Below are 23818 nucleotides of genomic sequence, written 5' to 3' on the forward strand. Positions count from 1 at the left end.
GCACCATGTAAGATTTCACAGTGTGCTCTTAGACTAATGATAAGAAAGGTAAGAGAGAAACCAGTAGTCACTCAAAGAGTTGCAGGAAGACCTGAAAACAGCAGGAACAACAGTTATACAGAGAACCATAAGCAAATAAAGCAGAACAGTATGTTGGATTTGTAAAGACAAAATAATGAACTGCACTGCCATCATCACCATTCCTACACTCCACATCAAACTCCTCTGCAAAAAAAAGAAAAAAAAAAGAAAAAAGAAATGAGAAACCTTTTGGAAAAATATATACTCTGGTCAGGAAATCAAAAATAGAGCTCTTTGGCAATAATTCAGTTCATCATGTTTGGAGAAAGGAGGGGCGTGTGTAAAGAACACCATACTCATAGTGAAATACATTGGAGCATCAAAATATGGGGCTGCTTCTCTGCAAATGGTACCGGGGCATTTCATGTCATTGAAGAAAACAATTAATAGAAAACTTAATCTAGGAAGACGATGGATGGCAAAGAAGGCTTTGCATGGCCTAGACAATGTCATGACTTGAATTCCATTTAAAATTTATTTGGAAATTGCAAGTCCATCAGAGGGAACCTTGTAACCTTGGAGAACTGAAGACAATTTGCCAAGAGTAATGGGCCAAAATAGAGCCACAATGCTGCAAAAAGGTCATTAATTCTTACTATTGAGTTGTAATGGTCAACAACTATACAAGAAAGTACTAATGATTGACATTCATGGTGTCTGAATAATTATATATTTATTCTGAATAACCTTATAATTTGTTTATGCATATGAATACATACTTTTTGTTCATATTTTAAGTACAAAGTCAAAAGTGGTTATATGTACTGCAAGTATATATATATATATATATATATATATATATATATATATATATATATATATATATATATATATATATATATATATATATATTAATCATCTTGTTTTGTGATGTAGCATTCAACAACATTCAAGTGAAAAACAAATAGAAACATTTTAGCAGAATAAAAAACATCACAATAACATTAACGCCGCCCATAGTGAAGCATGGTGGTGGCCACATCATGCTATGGGGCTTCTCTTCAGCTGTGACTGGGGCTCTAGTCAAGATAGAGGGAATCATGGATAGCTCCAAATACCAATATATTCTGCACAAAACCTGCCAACCGCATTTATACAACTGCACCCAAAGCACAAATCCAAGTCAACAAAGAAATGGCTTGTAAAGATTATATACATGCAAAACATTTTTTTGGAATGGCCAAGTCACCAAGTCAGAGCTCAGATCCAAATCTAAAAACCTGAGGAAACTGTGCAACGATCACTTCACAATTTGATAGACCTGGAGATTTTTTGCAAGTAAGAGTGGAATAAAATTGCCGAATCATGATGTGCCAAGTCTGCAGGCTCCTACCCAAAAGAGTACTGCATTACAATCTTTAACAAAGTATTAATTAAGGGGTGTGCACACTTATACAACCACATTATTGTAAGGTTTTTCCCTGCCTAAAATTATGTTTTTCACTTGAATTTTGCTTTTGTTACATCAGATTAAAAATAGAAAAGGCTCTGACATGATGTACAGTCAGGTCCATAAGTATTTGAACAGTGACAGTTTTCATACTTTTGCCTCTGTACTCTACCACAATGGATTTAAAATGAAGTTATCAAGATGTGATTGAAGTATAGACTTTAATTCAAGGGGTTTAACAAAAACATTGCATTAACAGTTTAGGAATTACAGCCATTTATTTCAGTGTCCCTCCATTTTCACAGGCTAAAATGTAATTAAAAGATCAAAAGTAATTGGACAATTGACTGATAAGCAGTTTCATGACCAGGTATGGCCTGTTTCTTCATTATTTCATGACACATTAAGGAAATAAAAAGGTCTGGACTTGATTACAAGTGTTGAAACTGCATTTGGTAACTGTTCATGGGAACTTTCAATATGTGGTCCAAAGAGGTGTGAATGCAAGTAAAGGAGGCCACAATTGGGCTTAAAAAACAAACAAACAAACAAACAAACAACAAAAAAAAAAACACACAACAGATAGCAGAACCTTTAGGAGTGGCCAAATCAACAATGTTGTTCTTAAAAAGAAGGAATGCACTGGCGAACTTAGCAACACTAAAAGCCCTGGAATATCATGGAAAACAACTAAAGTGAATGAATGCAGACTTCTTTCCTTCTTGAAGAAAACCCCCTTTACAACATCTAGTCAAGTCAAGACCACTCTGGGGGAGGTAGGCATATCATTGTGAAGAAATGACCTTCATGAATGCAAATACAAACGGTTTACCCCAAGATGCATACCACTGATAACACTCAAGAACAGAAAGGCCAGATTAGACTTCTTTTATTTATTTAAAAAAAAAAGTTCTGATGCAAAATTAACTTGTACCAGAATGATGCTAAGAGTATGAAAAAGGAAAGGAAATGCTCCAAAGCATAAACATCTGTCAAACATGCGGAGGAAGTGTTATGGCATGGGCATGTATGGCTGCCAATGGAACTGGGACCTAAACCAAGAGCTTCTTAAGGAAAAGAAATTAAATGTTCTTAAATGTCCAATGACCTCAACCCAATTGAGCATGCTTTTCACTTACTGAAGAAAAAAACTCTTCACTGCAGTAAAGGCCTGGCAAAGCATATCAAGGGAGGAAATTCAGCATTTGATCATGTCCATGGTTTCCAGACTTCAGGCAGTCATTGACTGCAAAGCGTTCGCATCCAAGTATAAAAAATTACCCTATTATTTATGATTATGTTAGTTAGTCCAATTACTTTTGAGCCTGTGAAAATGGAGGGATTCTGTAAAACATGGCTGTAACCTCATGAATTAAAGCTGAAAGTCTACATTTCAATCTCATGATTGCTTCATTTCAACTCCATTGTGGTGGTGTTCAGAAGGAAAATTATGAAAAGGTGCGTCACTATCCAAATAGTTATGGACCAGACTGTATCATGGATTATTTTTATTTTTTACATCACAAAAAACAGCAATTTTAAGGTGTGTGTAGACTTTTTTGTAATTAAACAAATATTTCCCCCCTTCTCTGCAGGGTGAAAGAGGTGTTGAAGGGTTAGCTGGCCCTCCAGGTCAACCGGGTGAAAAGGTAGTGTAGGCATTTGTAACACAATATTTGTATGCACTTATTTCAATTGAATCTACCATATGAATATATGTAGTTTAAAAGGCTGACAGCAAAAGTGACAGGTTCCAAACTGCACAGTTGTCTGCAAATAAATTAACAAAACTAAGTTTCTCCAGGCTTAATATAGATATAGATATATTGGTGGCTCCTTATTCCTATGGCCAGACATTCCAAGAATCTTTAAAAAAATGCAGGGGAAATAGTTGGCCCCCCTGAGCAGACCAAACATGGACATGACAAGTGTGTAAACAGGGAAGGAACGGTGCCCTGACCAAATAGGGAAGTGGCTGGGACAGTTATGAAAAGAGGTACAGTAAATAACTGTTCTTGTTAACACAATGGAAAATGCAAGTTTGACTGGCTCAAATGCTATTGATAGAGCCTAGTTACAACCCTCTAAGCCACTGGCTGCCCATATCCAGGCAGGTCTTAAGCAGTAGATGAAATTGCAAATTAAATACTTGAAAGAGCAGGCTATCGTCAATATAAAACTGTAAACTAGATTGAGGACATGCTGTAAAAACTCAGAACATAAAGCCGATTTTGTAACAGAGCAAAGTGTTAGCAAACCTTCAGAACACATTCTCAAGCTTCAGGGGATACCACCAGTGGTTCTGAAAAGAGGCAGTCGACGGTGGGCTGGTTTTCCCCTCTGAGCTAGATAACATCAGACTTCAGAGCACGCTGTTCATAAAGCAACACTGTCTAACGCCAAAACAAAACAAATGGATCCATCCCACATTGCTCTGAGATCCGAGCCAACTGGCTATATTTATTGCGGAAGTGCAGCTGCTACTAGAGAAGAAAGCCATAGATGTAGAGTACACAGGCAGGAGCACCTTGCTGTGCTCTTTTCAAATTGTTTTCTGATTCCAAATAAAGTTGATGCACACAATTCGGGATCTAGGAGACTTAAATATCTTCTTTAAATGACTGCAGTCCTACAGTGTTGGTTTGTGACCCTAGATTTTTAAGATGCATATTTCCACATTCCAACTGCTGTGGAGCACAAGTGATTTCTCCACATAAAGGCCAGTTTATATTGACTAATAACTTGGTGTGCAGAAGTGGAGGCAACATGAGCAGCATTGTTCACATACTCTCCCATGTACTTCATGTACATATTGAGGATTAAAAGGGACACTAAATGGTACATTAAAAGTGACATCCCTGTCCATCTGATTTCCAAGTTGAACTGTAAAATGTTTAGGGATTTCATCTTCAGTGATGTTAAACACACTGATGAGCTTTGTTAAAACAAATCATCATGATTGCTGTCATGAGTGGCATCTCAAATCTAAAATTCTAAACTATTTACCAATCTTGCCAATTCAGAAGTCTGGTACACAAAACAGACTTTTCGGTAGGTTTGAAGACTATGTGGGTTTTTAAAAAAAAATTTTTTTAATGTCAATTGCAGACATTGTCACAGATGCTGTACTGCACCCACAATCTACACTGGTATTGCATCGTGTAGATGTGAAGCATTAATTTCACAAAACATGCACAATGCAAATGTATAAGCATGTATGCAGTTAAATGCAAGAATAATCCATCCTTAAGAAGAGTGACATCAGTCATAAGAGAACAGAAGAATCCTACCCTTTGGGTGTGCTTTAGCATCTGGAAGTGTTACGAAGCATCAGGAGCTATTATGAATCTTATTGATTTAATTCTGATATGCAATTTTGATAGTCTGCCTTGGAGGTAAGAAAGTAGAACACAAGGTTACATACTGTATGTAAGTGTGGTTCTATGACTGTGGTCCTCCAGTTAGTCATAGGACCATGGTTAAATACGTTATCTTCTGTCAAGTTATTGCAGAAGCCTTAGTCACCATCACCAAGTGTTAAATATGTAATAATTTTTTATCCAAGCCAAATACCACAATACAGGAAAGTATGTTATATGTTATATACAACCCCAATTTCAAAAAAGTTGGGACAGAATGGAAAATGCAAAAACACAAAGTCACATGAAAATTCAATTCACCTTGTACTATATTGAAAACACATTATTAACATATTATTTGATGTTTGACTTTGCGGATTCAATTAATTTTTTTAAATATACTGATTTCAAATCTGATGACAGCAACACACTCCAAAACAAGTTGGGATGGTCGACTGTTTATAACAACAGCTTTTCTTTTACTTAAGCGTTTGGGCGCTGAAGACTGCAGTTGGTTAAGTTTAGCAAGTGGAATTTTCCCTCATTCTTCCATTATGCATTTCTTCAGCTGCACAACTGTTCAGGGCCTTCGTTGCCTTATTGTTATGTGCCACACATTCTCAAGCGGAGACAGGTTAGGACTGCAGGCAGGTCATGCTAGCACCCGCACTCTCTGCTTATGCAACCATGTGTGTTGTAATCCGGGCAGAATGTGGTTTGGTTTTGTCCTGCTCTGGATGGCAGCATATGTTGCTCCAAAATGTGTACATATCTTTCTGCATTAATGCTGCCCTTACAGATGTGCAAGTTACCCATGCGATTGGAACCAATTGGATTGTTCTCTGACGCATCTGTTGGCAGATAGGCGAACCAGGACCCATCCTTGCTCTTGAAGAACTAGGTCTTTTTTGGAGGCTCCTTATATACTATGATTAGATGATTGCCAAACCTGTTTCACATCACCTTCTTATTTCAACTTGTCACATCGCTATTAGTCCTAAATTGCCCCTGTGCCAACTTTTTTGGAAAATGGTGCATGCATCAATTTCAAAATAAAGGTTTACCTTAAAAAATAAATAAATAAATAAATAAATAAATAAATAACAATATGCCGTTGATTAGGTAAAACAATCTTGTCTTTATGTTTTTATTGTTTAAATACAAATCAAAGTACATTTACCAATCACTCTTTTTATTAGCATTTTACATACTGTCCCAACTTTTTCGGAATTGGGGATGTAATCAGGAAAGTCTTTTGAAAGTCTACACATTCAACCTTTTTATATGTAATCCACTTATATCTGCAACTATAACCTAATACATATTAATATTATTATACTGTAATTGTAATATTGTGCAATTAACCTTATAGATGTTTTAATATTTTTTTTAATAAACTTGTTCTTTTAAGGGGGCAACTGGCTCTCAAGGTGGGCAAGGAATGACAGGCAAAGATGGGCAACAGGTACAAAGTCAAACAAATATGTAGACAATTTGTTTGAAATTGATTCATTTACACCTGATAAAATAAATACATGTTCACATGTTGAATGATATTGTTTATGAATGTTATATCAATGATCCCCTCTCTTATATATATATATATATATATATATATATATATATATATATATATATATATATATATATATATATATATATATATATATTTTTAACAAATAACCAACATAAATACATACCTTATGTTAAAAATACAGAATGCTTATTCAATTCAAGTATTATCCAGGGATCATGGAGCATAATCTATGTCCATGAACTATGTCAAATTCAAAGCCATTTTCTTTATTACAGGGTGAAAAGGGAAACAGCGGATCTGTTGGCCCACCTGGATATCCAGGGAAACCTGTACGTGTGCAGTTATTTACTCCTGTGTTAGTAGTTAGCAAACAAACACTAAGCACTTGTTTGTTTTTCAACAGGGGACACATGGAAGAGATGGGAAAGATGGAATTCCAGGACGGACTGGACAAAAGGTCTGCATTGAGCAAAGGTTTAAGAGGATAATCTTAAGCATGTTTAGATATTAATGACCTCTACAATTCGAGATCATGGACCACTGGGATTCTTTGGCTAGGCCAGTTTCCATGAATTTTACTGCATTACTTGGGTGAATTAAATATGTCAATATGCTGTTAATTCATAGCTCACACAATTTCCTTCTCAATGTGGAATTATGCTTTCTGTTTTCAGGCCTTTTAAAAGATCAGACAGTTTTTATTTTTCTTAGCTGAGCATCACAATATACAGGTGGTAGTTGTCCACATCATAAGTTGCTGATTTAAAGCTTTAAAATGCTTACTGGATAACTAAGCGTTTAGAACATAGTAGTATAACTATGTAATACTTACTGAGGGCTTAGTATAATATGGTTAGAATGGGATACCATGCCTTAACACGTATTGCTGAAGAGATTTAATCTATGCCTGTAAGCAGATGACACATGCTGACATAAGGAGTGATCACTATGCATTGGTTCTCAATTCTCATGCTCTTCACTTTGCTAAGAATGCATTATGTCCGTCTGAAATACTCTAGCTTGCTACCAACTTCATCCAACTTTTACTTTAATACTAAACTTTCCATTCAGCTAGTTCCTCCCTGCTTAGAATGACAACAATCCCACATCCTGCATCATAAACACTATCTTTTTGGAAATTCTAGCCAACTTTTTTTTTTTAATTATCTGCTGTTAAGCTTGCTGATGCCAGTCTAGCATGTGTTTAAAGTTAATTTAAAAAAAAAACAAACAAACAAAAAAAAAAACAGACATTCTTCATTGTCCTCAGGGTTTTGGTTTCTTTTTTTATATGAGAATGAGCACTACAATGCCTGTTTGATTAACCTGGGGATGGCCCATGATAAAGCTTTGTTGTAGCCTGATGCATGTGCTTACTGTCAGATCAGGTGGGGCAAGGTTGTTGTCACTTGATGCATGCCCCATCTCAGCTTGGTATGGGAATGAGTTTCAAAGAACCCAAGGTCATCCCTTCCCAGGTGTTCTATTGTGCCCTCCTTGTATTTAAGGGCCCACCATGATTGAATAGGGGACCTAAAAATGTTTGAGGTGATTGAAAATTTTGGACGTGACAGTTGAGCCTCACAAACATATATGCACTTTCCAACATGCAACCGAAGCTCGTGACAGTTCTATAGCAAAGTCATGTCTTGTTCTGACTGTATGACAGTAGCGAACACTCAAAGTTGTTTGGTAAGGTTATCCAGTCAGTCCTTTTTAAATATACTCCACCAACAAAATGAGGTGCGCATAAAACAGCACAATTCTCCACTCACATGGGTAACTTACTGCAAGTGTAAGAACTAGATGAAAAAATAACAGTCCTGAAGTACTGAGACAGCTCCCTCAGACCAGGTTCTCACCTGTTTCAGAACCGGTTTGGCACGTTTCAGAAGTGGTCTGTATGTTGGGATTAGAATAAAAGAGATGTGGTCAGAGTAGCTGAGGTGGGGGCGGGGTGCAGCTTTGTAAGCACCTAAAAATTTGGCGCAAACAAGGTCTAAAGTGTTTGTACAACGGGTTAAAAAATCAACATGCTGCTAGAATTTTGATTTCAGATTTGCGTGGTTCAAGTCTCCAACGACAATGAAAAATAAGTCGGGGTGAGCAGTCTGAAGGTTAATGATCTTCCAGGGTTCACTTAAAGCTTCCCTAGCGTTAGCACCAGGCAGAATGTACACCACGAAAAGGAGCATGGTGATAAAATCTCTGGGAACGTAGTATGGCCTGCATTTCAGTCAAACTCAATCAGCGACAAACAGTAGCTTGAAACCACAATGGCATTCCTGCACCATTCGCTGTTTATGTAAACACACACCACAGCTGCGAGTCTTACAAGACAGTGTTGCTATACTGTTGGTGTGATGTGCGGTTTGCCGGGCTAGCATTCGGAATGCTGTCGTTGAACAATTCCAATCTGGCGTATACCAATCTTGTGGTATGGCCTCTATGTTTCTGCTCTCAAAGTCTAAAAATAGTGGATTGAGAAACCTTTACCCCTGCCATATGGAGGTTGTTGGTGATATCACGGACTGTTGTTTTTGGGTTTTTCTTCACAGCACTCACAATGTTCATCATCAACCGCTGTTGTTTTCCTTGGCCAACCTGTTTGATGTCTCGTTATTAGCGCACCAGTGGTTTCTTTCTTTTTCAGCACATTCCAAACTGTTGTATTGGCTATGCCCAATGTTTGTGCTTTTTCCTCTTTTCACAGCTTCAACACACCTTTTCTCCCACAGACAGCTCTCTAGTCTTCATGTTGGTTTATCCTTTTTTTCCACAACAAATGCAGTCTTTACAGGCAAAACACAAGGCTCAAACCAAAATCAGACATTCAAAGCTATTAATTCTTTCAATAATTAATCTAACAGTGCACACCTGACCAACAAGAAACACCAGTCAGTCACATTTTCTAATATTTTGATCACTTGAAAATTGGGTGGGTTTAAAAAAAAAAAAAAGGTGTCATGTGCTAAGTTGTTTAACACATCTGGATATAAAGATCAGGAATTTAAAGCTGTAAGTTTTATTGTCTGTTGTCTTAAATGCAAATGTCTTCAGTGTTTAGCAAAAACCAAAGAATTGACCTTGCTGTTCCAGTACTTTTGGAGGGGAATGAGAGTGCATGTCTAGTCCATAGGTACTGTGTAAAGGATAGTTGTATCAAACATATGATATTAACACTGAATATTTAGCTTGATGGCAGTTCTATTTTAAAACCAGAAATATTTATTATACGCCTTTGTATCGTTTCTTAAGGGTGATAAAGGCACTCCTGGTATTCCTGGTCTAGATGGAAGAGAAGGACATCCTGTAAGTATATTGTAAAATATTAACTCCTATGAAAAAATAATTTTTGAACAGTGATCAATAATTTTATATACACACACACACACACACACACACACACACACACACACACACACACACACACATAAAATAATCAGAACCCAATATAGTATTCTATTATGTCCTAATTTACTAAAGATCTGTGTGGGTAAAGGACCTTAAAAATTTTATATCCATTGTGATGTCTAACAAATTGCTTAATTTTGCACCTGCAGTGTGATTTACCATGGTTCAATTAGTACAATTAGTAGAATTCCACTAGACTCCGTAGCACTCTGTAGAACTGACTTTTTACCCATGTGAGAAGGGCCTGCACACGATCTGTAGGGCCCTAGATTTTGAAAATGGATCACCTATACTGCTGCAAAACTGGGTTATTAATGGAGCTGGTAGTCCACTAAAAAGACACCAACAATGCAATAGCATCTAAAACATGATTACAACAGCACAATGACTAGCAGTCACTGTTAATAGCCCAGTATACCCCACCAACAAAACACCTGCAGTTCATTATGGAGGCTTTGTGACAATCTCACCAAGCCTCCAGCATTTTTCTTTTTCTGCCCCGGAGGGATAATGTTTTGAAACCCTAGCATTATTGGCCAAAACACCCAAAACAATGTCGCCAACTAATACCCTTCTCATGTCATACATGATTGCCAACTGGGTTAAGTAGAAGAAAAAAGCTTTATCATATTATATTTTATTTTATTGCTGTTTACCTCAATGTATATTTGGTGAATACGAACATTACATTTATGGAAAACAAATTAAATAAATAAACATATCTAACTGGCTAAACAAAAAATAATGCCTCAGGAGGGCACTTTGTGACATTTTCACCCTAGGCAATTGCTTATATGGCCTAATGAACAAGCCAGCTATGCTTGTGAGCATGCCCTGCACTGAGAAAATCACAAAAGAAAATTCTGCAGTGTTGTTGGCTTCATCTGCACCAAGTATATTATGCTCACTGTAATGGTGAGCAGCGCCGATTTTCCCCCTCAGCTTTTTCTCAGAATATTCCACATTCTCTGCTAAATAGTTGGCTAGCAGAGCTGGTGGTTAATGCACTGCTAGTGTAAAAGTGAAAACGTCATCGACAGACCATATTGTATTTATCAAGTTCTCTATGAACAGTGTCTGAGGAATAAATAAAACAATAAGATAAGGGTAAAATGACTAAAACAAAAATGAACACAATAATACAGAAGCTGGACACCTTTAGGATAAAGCCAGAATGTATAAGCGAAGGTTTTCTATGAACCCATATATTGGTCAACCAATATTACCACTCACTGTTAACTGCAGAGTCTGGTATTTTCAGCTAGATTTCCTCTACCTTGCAGCTCTTTTGTTTTGGAGTGATTATATGCTCCACACACTTGTATTTTTCTATACTTGGATTACAACCACACTGTACAGAGTGAGTAGTCACCGATATCATGCAGGGCTGCAAACTCATCAGGGCTGAAAAAGGTGACAAAGAAGTGAGACACCGCCCTGAAACATTGAAAGCACCAAGCATTAACTAAAATGCTTTGTCTCCCATTTAACATTCATGCATAAATTCATTAATACAACTAACCCTCCCCATCTCATTTTCTTCCAAAGTATTGTTCAGCCACAGTCCCATGTTTCCATGTTGATTTCCTAATCCATGCAGAGCAAATCCAGACCAAACATCTGCTTCAGCTCATCATGGAAAATTTAGAGCTATTTCAACATGGCTTTATTGGATGCACTAAATTATTAAGTGTTTGTTTACTTTCCTCTAAAATTCCACTCAACACTGGATTTATTGTTTCTCCCAGTTAATTCCCCTCAGCATACTATTAGCATAGTACTACCACAAATTAATATTTCTTAATAAAATAACTATAATAAAATACAAATATAGTAAAGTTAATATAAAATTAATTTTGGAATGCAATTAAATGTGGCTTTTTACCTTAGAAAGGATTTTATTCCAAACAGAATCTTCAACTAAAATCACATCACCTTTGTTCACCAATCACCACAAATGCTTTAAGATTTTAGAAAAAGTACACCCACAGTACATCAGCACGGCCAAAAGAAATAAGATATTTAGTTTTCCAGAGATAAAGCTCCAAATGGCTGTCAAAAACAGCTAAGCTTACTCTATATGACCAGGGGCGGACTTACCATTAGGCAAAGGTAAGCAATTGCCTTGGGCCCTGGGCTACCAAGGGCCCCCAAAACGCTGCATAAACTTGTGGTTAAGAAAGTTTTATTTTACTTTTCGCTAATTAATTATGTTTTTCTAAAACTTCATATGCTAAAATGCCATCAGAATACTTAATTTATGAGTGTATCAGTTCACTCCTGATTACTGCTATTAATGCTAAATAACATATGCTGAAAATTTTTATATCGAGGTTAAAACACTGAAATGAGAGCCCCATTCCTACATTTTTCCTAGGGCCCCCAAGTCACTAAATCCACCCCTGTATGTGACAAATTTAACTTCTTTAGCAGTATTTCAACCCATAAAACAAAGGCAAACCATGGAAGACTAAGATACCGATCTGTATGCTAGAACTGGTACCAACAGCATGTTAAATCACATTAATTATCATTTGCATTTAATTTTGCAGAATAAAGGTCATAACAGAACATGAAAAGCTGACGTCAGCTCTCCTCTCCTAAATGTCCATATGAAGACTTAAGGATAAAAAGGTTCTAAGGCAACAGCATAAAGTTATACACTCATAATAATTCATCGCCGATTTAAAAAAAAAAGTCATTTTGTACAATTTCAGGACTGTTTAATGCTTTAAACAGAAACCATGCAGATATGTTCCTAGATAAAAATAGCTGACATGAGCATAGTGGAACCTAATCAATCATCATGGAACATTCATTAAATTTCTTTTTTGTTTGTACCGACATATTTCACGATTATTGATGACAGTTTTGTGAAGGAAATGTTTCCAACAGATATCAGGCACATACATGCATCACAGTTCAAAGAGGAAGCATGGAGTGCTTGGGAATACTTCAAAATGCTAAAACACCTTACTGTACGTGAGCCAAGATCAGATTTCAACTTTCATAGTATAACATCATTTAAAAAGATGTGTCAAAGTATTTTCTATTGATTTTACATATACGTGGTGTACTTTTCTGATCAGGTATTATAGCCTTTAACAAATAAGTGCTTGCAATACAACACATTTAGTTACCCAATATGTTTCATAGTACTACTTGATCTAATAGTAAGATGTAAAGAAGTCTCAAGATAAATCAAACATCTTCGAGTGACCCAACATTTCTTTAGGTGTCATGCTCTTTTCATTTTGTAATTTGCGTCAACGTTGTTCATTTTACATCTTCCTTCAATATTAATAAAACTGCCGATCCTTCAGTCTTCAAAACTCTTCAGATATTTTAAATGTTTTATCTGGATACCAACTACAGCAGCAGCACATGTTTCAGGAGCAAACTATTTGATTAGTTTTCTTGCTACACATTCCCTAGGGCTTTTGACTACTAATCTCTGGTGGAGCTTCTTCCTGTTTTATGGTGGTATTAGCATTAAAACAACATCCTGTTAAACCTATTACTCTTTCTGGCTGGCAAAGCTGCAGGAGCACATTTCATGTGATTAATCTAGACAGCCAGAGGAAAAGTTCCTTCCAGAACCGTGCATGTTTGTGGCATTAGTGGGAAAGGAAACCCCTACACACTTTCCTAATGTACAATACGATCTGCTCACAATGTAAATCTCCTAAATACATTGAAATGGTAGTACTTGTCCTTTTAATATTGCATGCTATTGGTACCATAAATTTCATGTGTTATTGCAATTTGAATTATGATTAAGAAACATAGCATATGCACCACTATGCTAATAGTCAAACCATAGCTTAAAGATCCTGTATATGTTTTCAGGGACTGCCAGGAATGCCTGGAGGTGAAGGCCCAAGCGGATTAAAGGTCAGTTTAACAGTATCAGTGGCTTATGTTTGAAACACTATTTATTGACTGCGTAAATAAAATAAATAATCTTATGTAACTATATTGATAAGCCACTCTCACACTGGAGCTGTACTAAATTAAACCAGATGCATCATGTATGCGTGTCCAATCCACATCACACACATTCCATCTGTTCCACTGGCCCAACATTGCTCAACATTTACAGAGTAAACTAACAAGCTGATATGGAGCAAACAGCTTGTGTCATGGACAGAATGTGCAATCATCTATGATGACCAAACAGATATTCTCCTGACAGGAGCAGACTGTAGAAGTCAGCATTAATGTTGCACCATGGACATCTTAAATAGTTCATTAAGGCAAGGTATGGTGTTTGCCTGGCTTTCTAGATAGTGCTCAATAAGAACCTTCACTTGGTGGAAAATGTTAGGAAATCTTACCTTTTCTCTGAGCAGGGCTGTGGCCTTCCTGTTGCCTTGATGGATTTCCTGGACAATTTGTAGTACTCCATGCTCAAGAGCAGTGGGGACCTGGAATTAGAACACGGTTGTCAGAAACAGTAAGGCCACTATAGATATTTTTGTGGAGTGTGAATGTGTCTGAATGCATTGTACCTTCTTTGATGGTGTGCCATTTGTTGTTCTGGATATGAGCACAGACTTGCAGGATGTCGTCTGAGAATATCTCCATCATTAATACTGGTCATGTCGTGGCCTTGGGCGTATAAAGCTATGCGACAAGGTTGGTGTATTCTTTGGCAACCTTTGAGGCCTTTTACCTGCATGACGTCTGCAATGGGGTGCCTGTAAATTAATTTAAAATTGTTGAGTGTCATCCAGGGTATTTCCTTTTTTCATCAGGTCACAGAAAGGTACAGTGGTGGTAGAAATGTGTTTGATGAATCAGCATGCCATTCCTGATGTTGCTGACTTAGTGAATCACTTTTTTTTGGTGCCAGTTGAAATCTCATCTACTGAGAAGAGATTTTTTTTTTTTTTTTTTTTTTTCTCCAGCTCACATTTGTTTCTGTTGAGTCAGGCCATTGTCTTTCAGCCATTGGAACAGCTTTGTTATATGCATCTTGGGACATCACTGACAATGATATAATTGAAATTATTCACTCAGAGTATGCTTTCTTGCATTTGGGAAATTCAGGAGCACTTTGGCAGCAGAACAGATGCTAAAATTTTGATGTTTCTGGGTGTAACAAGTTGGTGGCAATATGCTGTGAGGTCTAGCTTGGAGAAAACCGTTGCCTCAGTGAGCTCATATATGACGATGTTGGGGGTTTATAACGTTCACACAGAATGGCTGCATTTAGTTGGAAAACGTTGACAACTTTGTGAGGACCTTATGGGTGGTGTAACAACAGTGCAGACTCATATCTGACGGAAAATTGGTCTCTCAGAACAGGTTACTGTGCATATGTGCCACTGTTGATGGCAAACACAAACACATCATTACTGCTGAATCCGTTTGAGCTGATATTGTGCGAGTCGCAGATAGCTGATGAACTTTCTTTTGTCGACTGTTCTGTTTGCTGAGAGAAGAGTCCTTGCCAGGAATCTGCTGTGCAGGCGTCTTCTTGCATGAGTGACAGACTTTGGCACAGTGCTTCAGATTTCCAGAAGCTTTACACTGTCTGCCTTTTGCTGGGCAATTGGCTTGATTGAATTTTCCTCGTGTCTGCATTGTGTGTTTGGTGTCCATGTGTTCATATGGGTGTTAGTAGACTATTAGTTAGTAGTTCTTAGCTGCATTTAAATGCACGGTTATAAATGCATAGTAGCTGTACCTTGTTTGATGCCATCAAAGCGTGTGTTTAGAGGTTGACCAATAGTGGATTTTACCAATATACAAGTTGGGAAGTACCTGCCGATAATTGATTAATCAAGCAACAGGTTTTAAAATTGAAAGTAAAATATTGCTAAACTTTACAAAAACAAACTTTGCTGACTGTACCATGAAAATGTACTGTACTTTTTTAATGAAAAATATATAAATTATATTAACTATTAATAAAAGATATCCATCCAAACTGAACCAAAAAGTAACACTCCAAACAACAAATAAAAAATATAGAGACATGGATTGAACAAGCATCATATACAAAATAGATGAACAGAGCAATTCAATAACAGGAAGACAAACTTTCCAAATCATGCTTTTACCTTACAGTGCTCTTTATAGTGTTTACCCCATCCTAAACTTTTCCATGTTTTTTCCACACTGTAATGGACTTAATTGGGAAGTGGGCTTAAGGATTACATGTAAATATATTTAGCTTGCTAGTGAAAAAATTACATCATGTTTTGTGAGCAGCCAAATTTATGGCTCCCAGTTAAATGCTCTATTTCCGCCTACCTCTTTTTTCTAATCTTCAATTCAATTAATTAACACTGATTCTCAAATAATTTTATGGGCTGGATTATTACATTTATCAGGCTGGTCCTGGCCCATGGCAGTATGTTTGACACCCCTGCTCTACAGGTAGATCTGGTAGTAGATGCAGTCAGAGTGCTGCAACCACTATGATGTAAAAATATTAGCGTTTACCAAAGAGACTGTAAAGATAAGGATGTTACACAAGACAGTATTACAGTTAAGACACGTAAACACCAGCTCAGTCATGAAATAATCCAATTAATCAATCAGGTGACAGCAGAGCAATGGATGAAAACATACAGGGAGAATGCCACTGGAACTGAGAGGAAGGCTATGATAACTCATAACCACTCTTTACAAGCATGGTGAGCAGAAAAGCAACTCAGGTCACAACACGTCAAACCTTGCAGAGGATGAGACAACAGCAGATGACCATTTCTTGTTTCACTCCTATCAGCCAAGAACAGGAATCTAAGACTACAGCAGGCAAAGTCTCACCAAAATTGGACAACTGAAGATTAGGAAAATAAGAGGGAAAAAAAAAGAAAACGAAATCTTGATTTCTGTTGCGCCATCCAGACTGCAGGATGTGAATTTGGCATCACCATCATGAATCCATGAGCCCAGACAGCATTATGTCAACAATTCAGGCTGCTGGTGGTGTAATGGTGTGGGGAAAGTTTACCTGACACACATTGGACCTTTTAATACCAATCGAGTTTGAATGCCACAGTCTGAGTACTGTTGCTGACCATGTGCATCCCTTTATGGCCACAATTCACCAATTTTATAATGGCTACTTTCAGCACGAAGACACTCCAAGTCACAAAGGATCTCAAACTAGTTTCATAAACATGACAACGAGTCTAATGTACTCCAATGGCCTACCTAGTCAACAGATCTGAATCAACAGAGTACCTTTGGGATGTGGTCAAACAAGAGACTGGTAGAATGCACAGCTCATAAATATGCAGGAGTTATGTGTTTCAATCATGTCAACAACCAAAAAAAAGATAAACTGTACGCACCAAGATGCACCGAAATTTCAGCCACTGAAATTTTTGGCCCAAAATGGCATTTTCGGTTTTTGGCCGAAAGAGAAAAAAAGGACGAAAATATGAGCCACAGTCCTCAGATTTCACTTTCTATCTAGCAGACGGTTATCACGGCATTACCCAGCAAAGGGAAATCATGTCAACTATTTGGAAATACTCAAAAGTTTCTGATAAGTACATCAAATTTGCAATCCGCAGTGTTTGTTCCGTAGAAGTTTCAAGATGGGGTACGGTGCCGAAGCACTTTTCCACAACAGGTTCGATACACCCCCTGAAAACATGTTTGCCTGAAAACAATCATTTTAAAATGATTGTGTAGCATATTAAACTTTGTATTTGCAAGATGCTAGCCTACAGCTGCCAAGTTCATTAATTGACTGCTGTTTTGCATAATAGTTATCGTTACATTATTTGGATAATTGGATAAAAATTTTTTTTAATTTGATTGTTACAGAACTGAATGAGGAATAATATATTTAATATTGTTTTTATTTTGGTGTGTTAATTTAAAAATGTGATCATTTTATTGGTTTGTAATTTTTAAATTCAGATTCATTAAATTCATGAAATGAATTAAAAAGTCTCATAACACAATTATACAATTTTTTTTTTTTTTTTCAATTCATTTTGGTTTTTGGCCATGTGCATCCTGAATTTTCGGTTTTGGCCCATAATTTTCCTTTCAGTGCATCCCATGCCATGGTTAAAGTCATTGAGATCATGCCATGGTCAAAGTCATTGCTATAAAATTGGCTGAAATTTAGTTAGTACATGGCCAGTGATTAACCATAAGAATTTAAATACTATAGGTATTGTTATTTTATAGGTTTAATAATCAAATTAATTTCAATATTTTATTGTTTAGGGTGAGACAGGATTACCAGGACCAAAGGGAGCAAAAGGCACACCAGGGGACAATGTAAGTGAATATACCCATAGCTTCATGGACTTTCAGGAATTATGTTAAACTAGTAAAATATTTCAATTCTAGTAAAAGGCTGACCAGCAATGAGCTTTGCTTGGGGGGAAAAATGCCAACCGAGAGTGTCTTTTCACAGGGCGAGATGGGTTTGCCTGGAATACGTGGTCCATCTGGATTACTTGGACCCAAGGTCATAATGCATGTTTTCAACCTCATATTATACACTGCTTACGTCAATAGTAGGAATTAGGTGCACTGTTATAATGGTTGCTAAAGCATAAAATAATTCAGTATTAAAAGGTATTTAGTCAGTGTAGGCTGTACTCTTCTCTAATTTCAAGAGTCTACACTTACATTCCAATACTTTCTATCATACATACTCACTTTATGGAGTGAAAAGGGTGAACTAAACTGCAGAAAAGAGAATTTAGGGACTCAAACTAGTCCTGATCAGAAAACATTTCTACACTGCAGTAACCTGTAAACATTCAACAACTTTTAGTTTTCTATTACCCACTGTTTATTCATATAATTCTACTCTCTCATTTCATCATTAGGGCAGTAAAGGAGACAATGGTGTGCCGGGTCAATCAGGGCTACCTGGTCAACAGGTAAAAAATTATGTACATGTAAACAAGTAGTATAAGAAAATTATTTAAGTTTTCGATATATAACTAACTGTTTTTTTTTTTTTTTTAAAAGGGTCAATCTGGAGAAGCAGGGAACCCAGGACAGCCAGGACAGCCTGGAATGCCTGGTATAAAGGGATCTAAGGTATGGACAACACAGGAAAATGACTGGTCTATCAAATGTCTTAAATTTCAAATATTCTTTTGAATATAATATCCAATATTTACGGTGCTGTGAAAAAAAAGTATTTGTTTTGTTTTTGTGTACCATCATGTGAAAAAATGTGCGGGCGGGGGAAAAAAAAAAAAAAGTACATCCCTATGGAAATTATGGAAATTGTTGTGTGGTGCTTTTTACATATTTGAACAAGCAAACATTTGATCCGCTGTGAAACAGTGCCTATTAATAACACCATCACTAACCGATGACACAAAATGTCAGTTTTATGTAGTAATTTTCACAATTAAATGAACAAAAAAAAAACAGATCAGTCAGCAGGAAAAAGTAAGTAAACTAGGCTTGCTGCGATAGTCTGTGCTCCTGGTGTTACACAGTGTTCGGCTGCACACCGATTACATAATTTGCCCATTCTAGTGTTGCTATTTTATAGTAATAAAAATCATTTAGTTCAGTTAGAGAACGGACGCTACAATTAAAAACTGAACACGTCTGCTCAATTCACCATGAGTCAGAGTCATAGCACAGATCAGATTTCATTTATCACATAATGAGAGTGAGGCGAGCTGACTGACGCGACGATGGCAGAAGACTTGGTTTCAAAAGTTCCATGTTTAATATAAGCAGGTGTGTCATTGTACTGTTTTGTTGTTGTGGTGGTTTTTCCATTAAGAATAATAATCAAACAATTGCTGCCCCTGAATTGCCGATAATTTGAAAGCGAAAGTAAAATGCACATGGCCGCACAATTTAAAAGCAAGGGGGGGAAGTGGGGAATGAGTACTCTGAAGATGTGATAAATGCACTTTAGGGTTACCCCTACATTTATCATACCTTCAAAACCATAACATTAGTATCAGGTGTTCAAGATTGGGTGCCAGTGATTAGAACCTGCATAGGGAATGCAGGTGGAATCTGTCTTGTCTTATACCCCTCTAGTATATACCCCTCTCATATCTAGTGTCTGGTGTTCCCTTTGCTATTGAGGTGTGGTGTCATCATGCCAAGATCTAAAGAGTTCTGTAAGGCCTTCAGAAAAAATGTTGTCACTCTGTCTAAGAGTCTGGAAAGGGATTTAAAAAGATCTCCAAATTATCATTCCGTTGTAAGGAAAATAATCTACAAATCACAGATTTCAAACGACTGCCAATTTGTCCAGGACTGGCTGTCCAAGCAAATTCAGCCCAAGAGTACACCAGATGCAAAAAGAAGTCTCCAAGAACCCTTAATTTCCATCACAGGACCTGCTAGTAAGTCTTGCAACTGTTTGTAGAAGCATGCATTTTGACACCATCAGAAAGAGATTACACAAATCTGACCTGCATGGGAGGCGTGCAAGGAAAAAGCCTTTGCAAGACTGCAGTTTGCCAATGAGCACATAGGCAAAGACCAGGCCTTTTGGAATAATGTGCTCTGGACAGACGATTCAAAGATAGACTTGTCTGGCCACAGTAACAGCAGACATGTTTGGCATAGACCAAAGACAGCTTTTCAGGAGAAGAACCTCATACAAACTGTGAAGCACAGTGTTTGAAATGTTACGGTTTGGGGTTGCTTCGCTGCCTCAGAGACTGGACAGCTTGCATTCATTGATTCAACTATGAATTCTGCATCACATCAAAGAATGCTTGAAGATAATGTGAGACCATCTGTCCAAAAGTTGAATTGAATGTTTACATTTCAACTGGATAATGAGCCTAAGCACATTAGCAAACTTATCAACATCTTGCAACTGAAAGAATATTGCATAGACACATGGTCAAAAATTCCAGCAAGCCTGGTTGTCAATTATGCAAAACGCCTACAAGAAGTTATTTCTGCTAAAGGGGGCAATACTAGCTTCTGAGGCCAAGAGTGTATTGATTTTTTCCACAGAAGAATATCACATCTGTTGATATTTTTGTTCAATAAATGATTGAAAAAGCTCATTTTCCTTGTGCAGTTGTTCAAGTATATTAACTTCATTAATAGGCATTGGTTCAAAGATGATCAAATGTTTGCTTGTACTAATATGTCAAAAAAGCCAACAATTTCCATGGGGTGTACTTACTTCACATGACTGTGTACCTTATACTAAATTCTTTCAGAAATTAAAACAAAGGTAACCGAAATAAACACAAAATATAGTTTTTAAATGATAATGTTATATATTGAAGCAACAAAAGTTATCCAATACCAATATCCAATACCAACTGGGCCTGTGTGAAAATGTATTTGCCTCCATGGTTACCGATTCCCCAAATCTACGAAATTGCATTCATAATGTGGTTCAGCTGGAGTAGACGCAACCAGGCTTAAATACTGCCAGCCATGTTCACTCAAATCAACACTTAAAAAGAACTTTTGACAGCATGAAGTTGGTTAAAGGTTCTTACACAATAACACACTATGCCAAAGTTGAAAGACATTCCAAAAGTGATGAAGATGAAGGTGACTGAAATACATTATTCTGGGAAGGGTTACAAAGCTTTTTAAGGCTTTGGGATGCCAAAGAACCACAGTGAGAGCCATTATCTCCAAATGGAAACACTTGGCTCAATAGTGGCCGACCTTCCAAAATTCATCCAAGAGCACAGCAACTACTCATCCAGGAAGTCACAAAAGAGCAAGGAAAACATCAACAGGAGCTACAGGCCTCTCTTGCATCAATAAGATTGAAAAAAAAAAACCTGCCAGACCTTTACTTCTACCCTAACTTCTACACTACTCACTGAGGAGTCCCCTTCTCCATCACTGGCACATTTGTCTAATCTAGCAACAGAAGAGATCCTGCAGGACACCTTGTCCTGTACCAACTGCATTCAAAAGAGCAAGATTTATTCCCATCCTAAAAAAACCCACTCTGGATCCCTCTGACATCAGCAACTACCGACCGGTATCACTTTTCTCGTTTCTTTCTAAAATCCATGAATGCACTGGCTACAATCAACTGTCTCTCTACCGCTCGCAGAACAACCTCCAAGATCCTAACCAGTTCGGCTTCATAGCAGCACATTCCACAGAGACTGCCCTTGTTGCAGTCACTGAGAAGCTACATGCTGCAAGATCAGCCAAACTGTCATCAGTCCTCATCCTCCTCGACCTTTCAGCAGCATTTGACAGTCAACTACAAGACTCTCTTGTCCACCCTCAAGAGTCTTGTAATTCATAGTGCAGCATGGCAGTGGTTTTCTTCCTACCTGGAAGGTCGCTCATACAAGGTGACGTGGAGGGGATCTACATCTGCTCCCCGCCGACTCTCCACTGGTGTCCTACAAGGCTCAGTATTTAGTCCTCTTCTGTTCTCCCTCTATACTTGATCTCTTGGTGAGGTCATATCCTCACATGGATCTCATACCACTGCTATGCGACTGACACTCAACTTTTCCTCTCCTACCCTCCCTCAGAATCTCTTGTTTCTGCTCAGATTTCAGCACATCTGGCAGACATCTCATCAGCTGAAACTTATTCACAGCAAAACTGAACTGCTGTTCATCCCAGGTGATCTCCCTGGACAACTCTCTGATCCCACCTTCGGTTACTGCATGCAAACTTGGGGTAACGATGGACAATCAACCGATGTCCAGACATCAACCAACATCGGAAGGATTCATCCATTTCTATCCATACAGGCCACTCAGGTGCTGGTTCAGTCTCTTGTCATTTTCAGACTGGACTACTGCAACTCAATTTATCCAGAATGCAGCTGCTTGATTTGTTTTCAACCTTCCTAAGTTCTCCCACAACAGCCCATTGCTACCAGCACTCCAGTGGCTTCCTGTAGCTGCCCGCATCAGGTTTAAAAACACTGATGCTAGTCTACAAAGCCAAAAATGGACCAGTACCCACTTATCTCAATTCACTTATCACACCCCACACCGCACCATGCTCCCTCCGATCCTCTAACACTGCTAGACTGGTGCCTCCATCTCTCAGGGTACAAGAAAAGCATGAATCAAGACTCATCTCTGTTCTGGCACGTAGGTGGTGGAATGAACATCTGCCAAATGCCATAAATGTAAATAAAGGTCAGTGTTCATGACCCCACTATCAGAAAGACACTGGGGTAAAAATGGCATCCATGGAAGAGTGATGAGGTGAAAAGCATGCCTAACCCAGAAGAACATTAAGGCCCATATGAATTTTCCCAAAGCACACCTTGATGATCCTCAAACCTTTTGGGAGAATGTTCTGTGGCTTGATGAGTCGAAAGTTGAACTGTTTGGAAGTTGTCCAGTCTTCAGTCATAAGTTGAAACTCAAGCACAGCTGAATTATGCAGCAAGACAATGATCCAAAGTATAGGAGTAAGTCCACCTCTGAATGGCTCAGGCAGTTCATGCTGGAAAACCCTCCAGTGTGGCTGACCTAAAGCAGTTCTGCAAAGAAGAGTGGGCCAAATTCCACCACAGCACTGTGAAAGACTGATCTCCAGTTATCGGAAGCATTTGGTTGCAGTAACTGCCGTTAAATGTGGCACAATTAGATATTAAATTTAAGGGGGCAATTAGTTTTTCACGAGTGATAGGTGTTGGATAACTTTTTTTGCTTCAATAAAAAATAATTATAATAAAAACTGTTAGTGTGTTTACTCAGGTTGCCTTTGTTTTAAGTTGTATTTCATTTGAAGATCTAAAACTATTTAGTATGAGATTTACACAAAAAAATGGAAGAAATCAGTAATCTATTTCACAGCACTGTAACTATTCTATCCAATGTTCTAAATCAGTTTCATTTTAATCAGGGATGCCTTGATAACCACCCCCCCCCCCCCCCCCCCCCCCCCCGCCCGAGTACATTTCTTCGGTACTCATTGATACTGATACTGAAATGAGTAACCTACTTAGTATTAAACATCACGGAACATGTCATTTCACTCTGTTAATGGTCTGCTGCTATCATTGAACTCCTCATGCTGAGTTTTATGTTTACGACGTTATGGCTTTTAAATAATATCTTTAATAGTAAGCAAGCGGTGGCTGACCTGAGCTGT

The 23818-nt window shown here is 37.7% G+C and overlaps 1 protein-coding gene across 3 annotated transcripts in view; it reads left to right on the plus strand.

Moving 5' to 3' along the window:
- col21a1 (collagen, type XXI, alpha 1) overlaps positions 1-23818 on the plus strand; it is a 57412-nt gene that overhangs the window by 16026 nt on the left and 17568 nt on the right. For all 3 annotated transcript variants that reach the window (XM_053679485.1, XM_017464586.3, XM_053679484.1), the window contains 10 exons: positions 3067-3120; positions 6242-6295; positions 6643-6696; positions 6771-6824; positions 9626-9679; positions 13631-13675; positions 17984-18037; positions 18177-18230; positions 18598-18651; positions 18743-18814. In XM_053679485.1, coding sequence (XP_053535460.1) covers positions 3067-3120; positions 6242-6295; positions 6643-6696; positions 6771-6824; positions 9626-9679; positions 13631-13675; positions 17984-18037; positions 18177-18230; positions 18598-18651; positions 18743-18814 — 549 coding nt within the window. The remainder of the gene's footprint in view (positions 1-3066; positions 3121-6241; positions 6296-6642; positions 6697-6770; positions 6825-9625; positions 9680-13630; positions 13676-17983; positions 18038-18176; positions 18231-18597; positions 18652-18742; positions 18815-23818) is intronic.

The sequence above is a fragment of the Ictalurus punctatus genome, chromosome 3, assembly GCF_001660625.3.
Source record: "Ictalurus punctatus breed USDA103 chromosome 3, Coco_2.0, whole genome shotgun sequence".
Taxonomy (NCBI): Eukaryota; Metazoa; Chordata; class Actinopteri; order Siluriformes; family Ictaluridae; genus Ictalurus; species Ictalurus punctatus.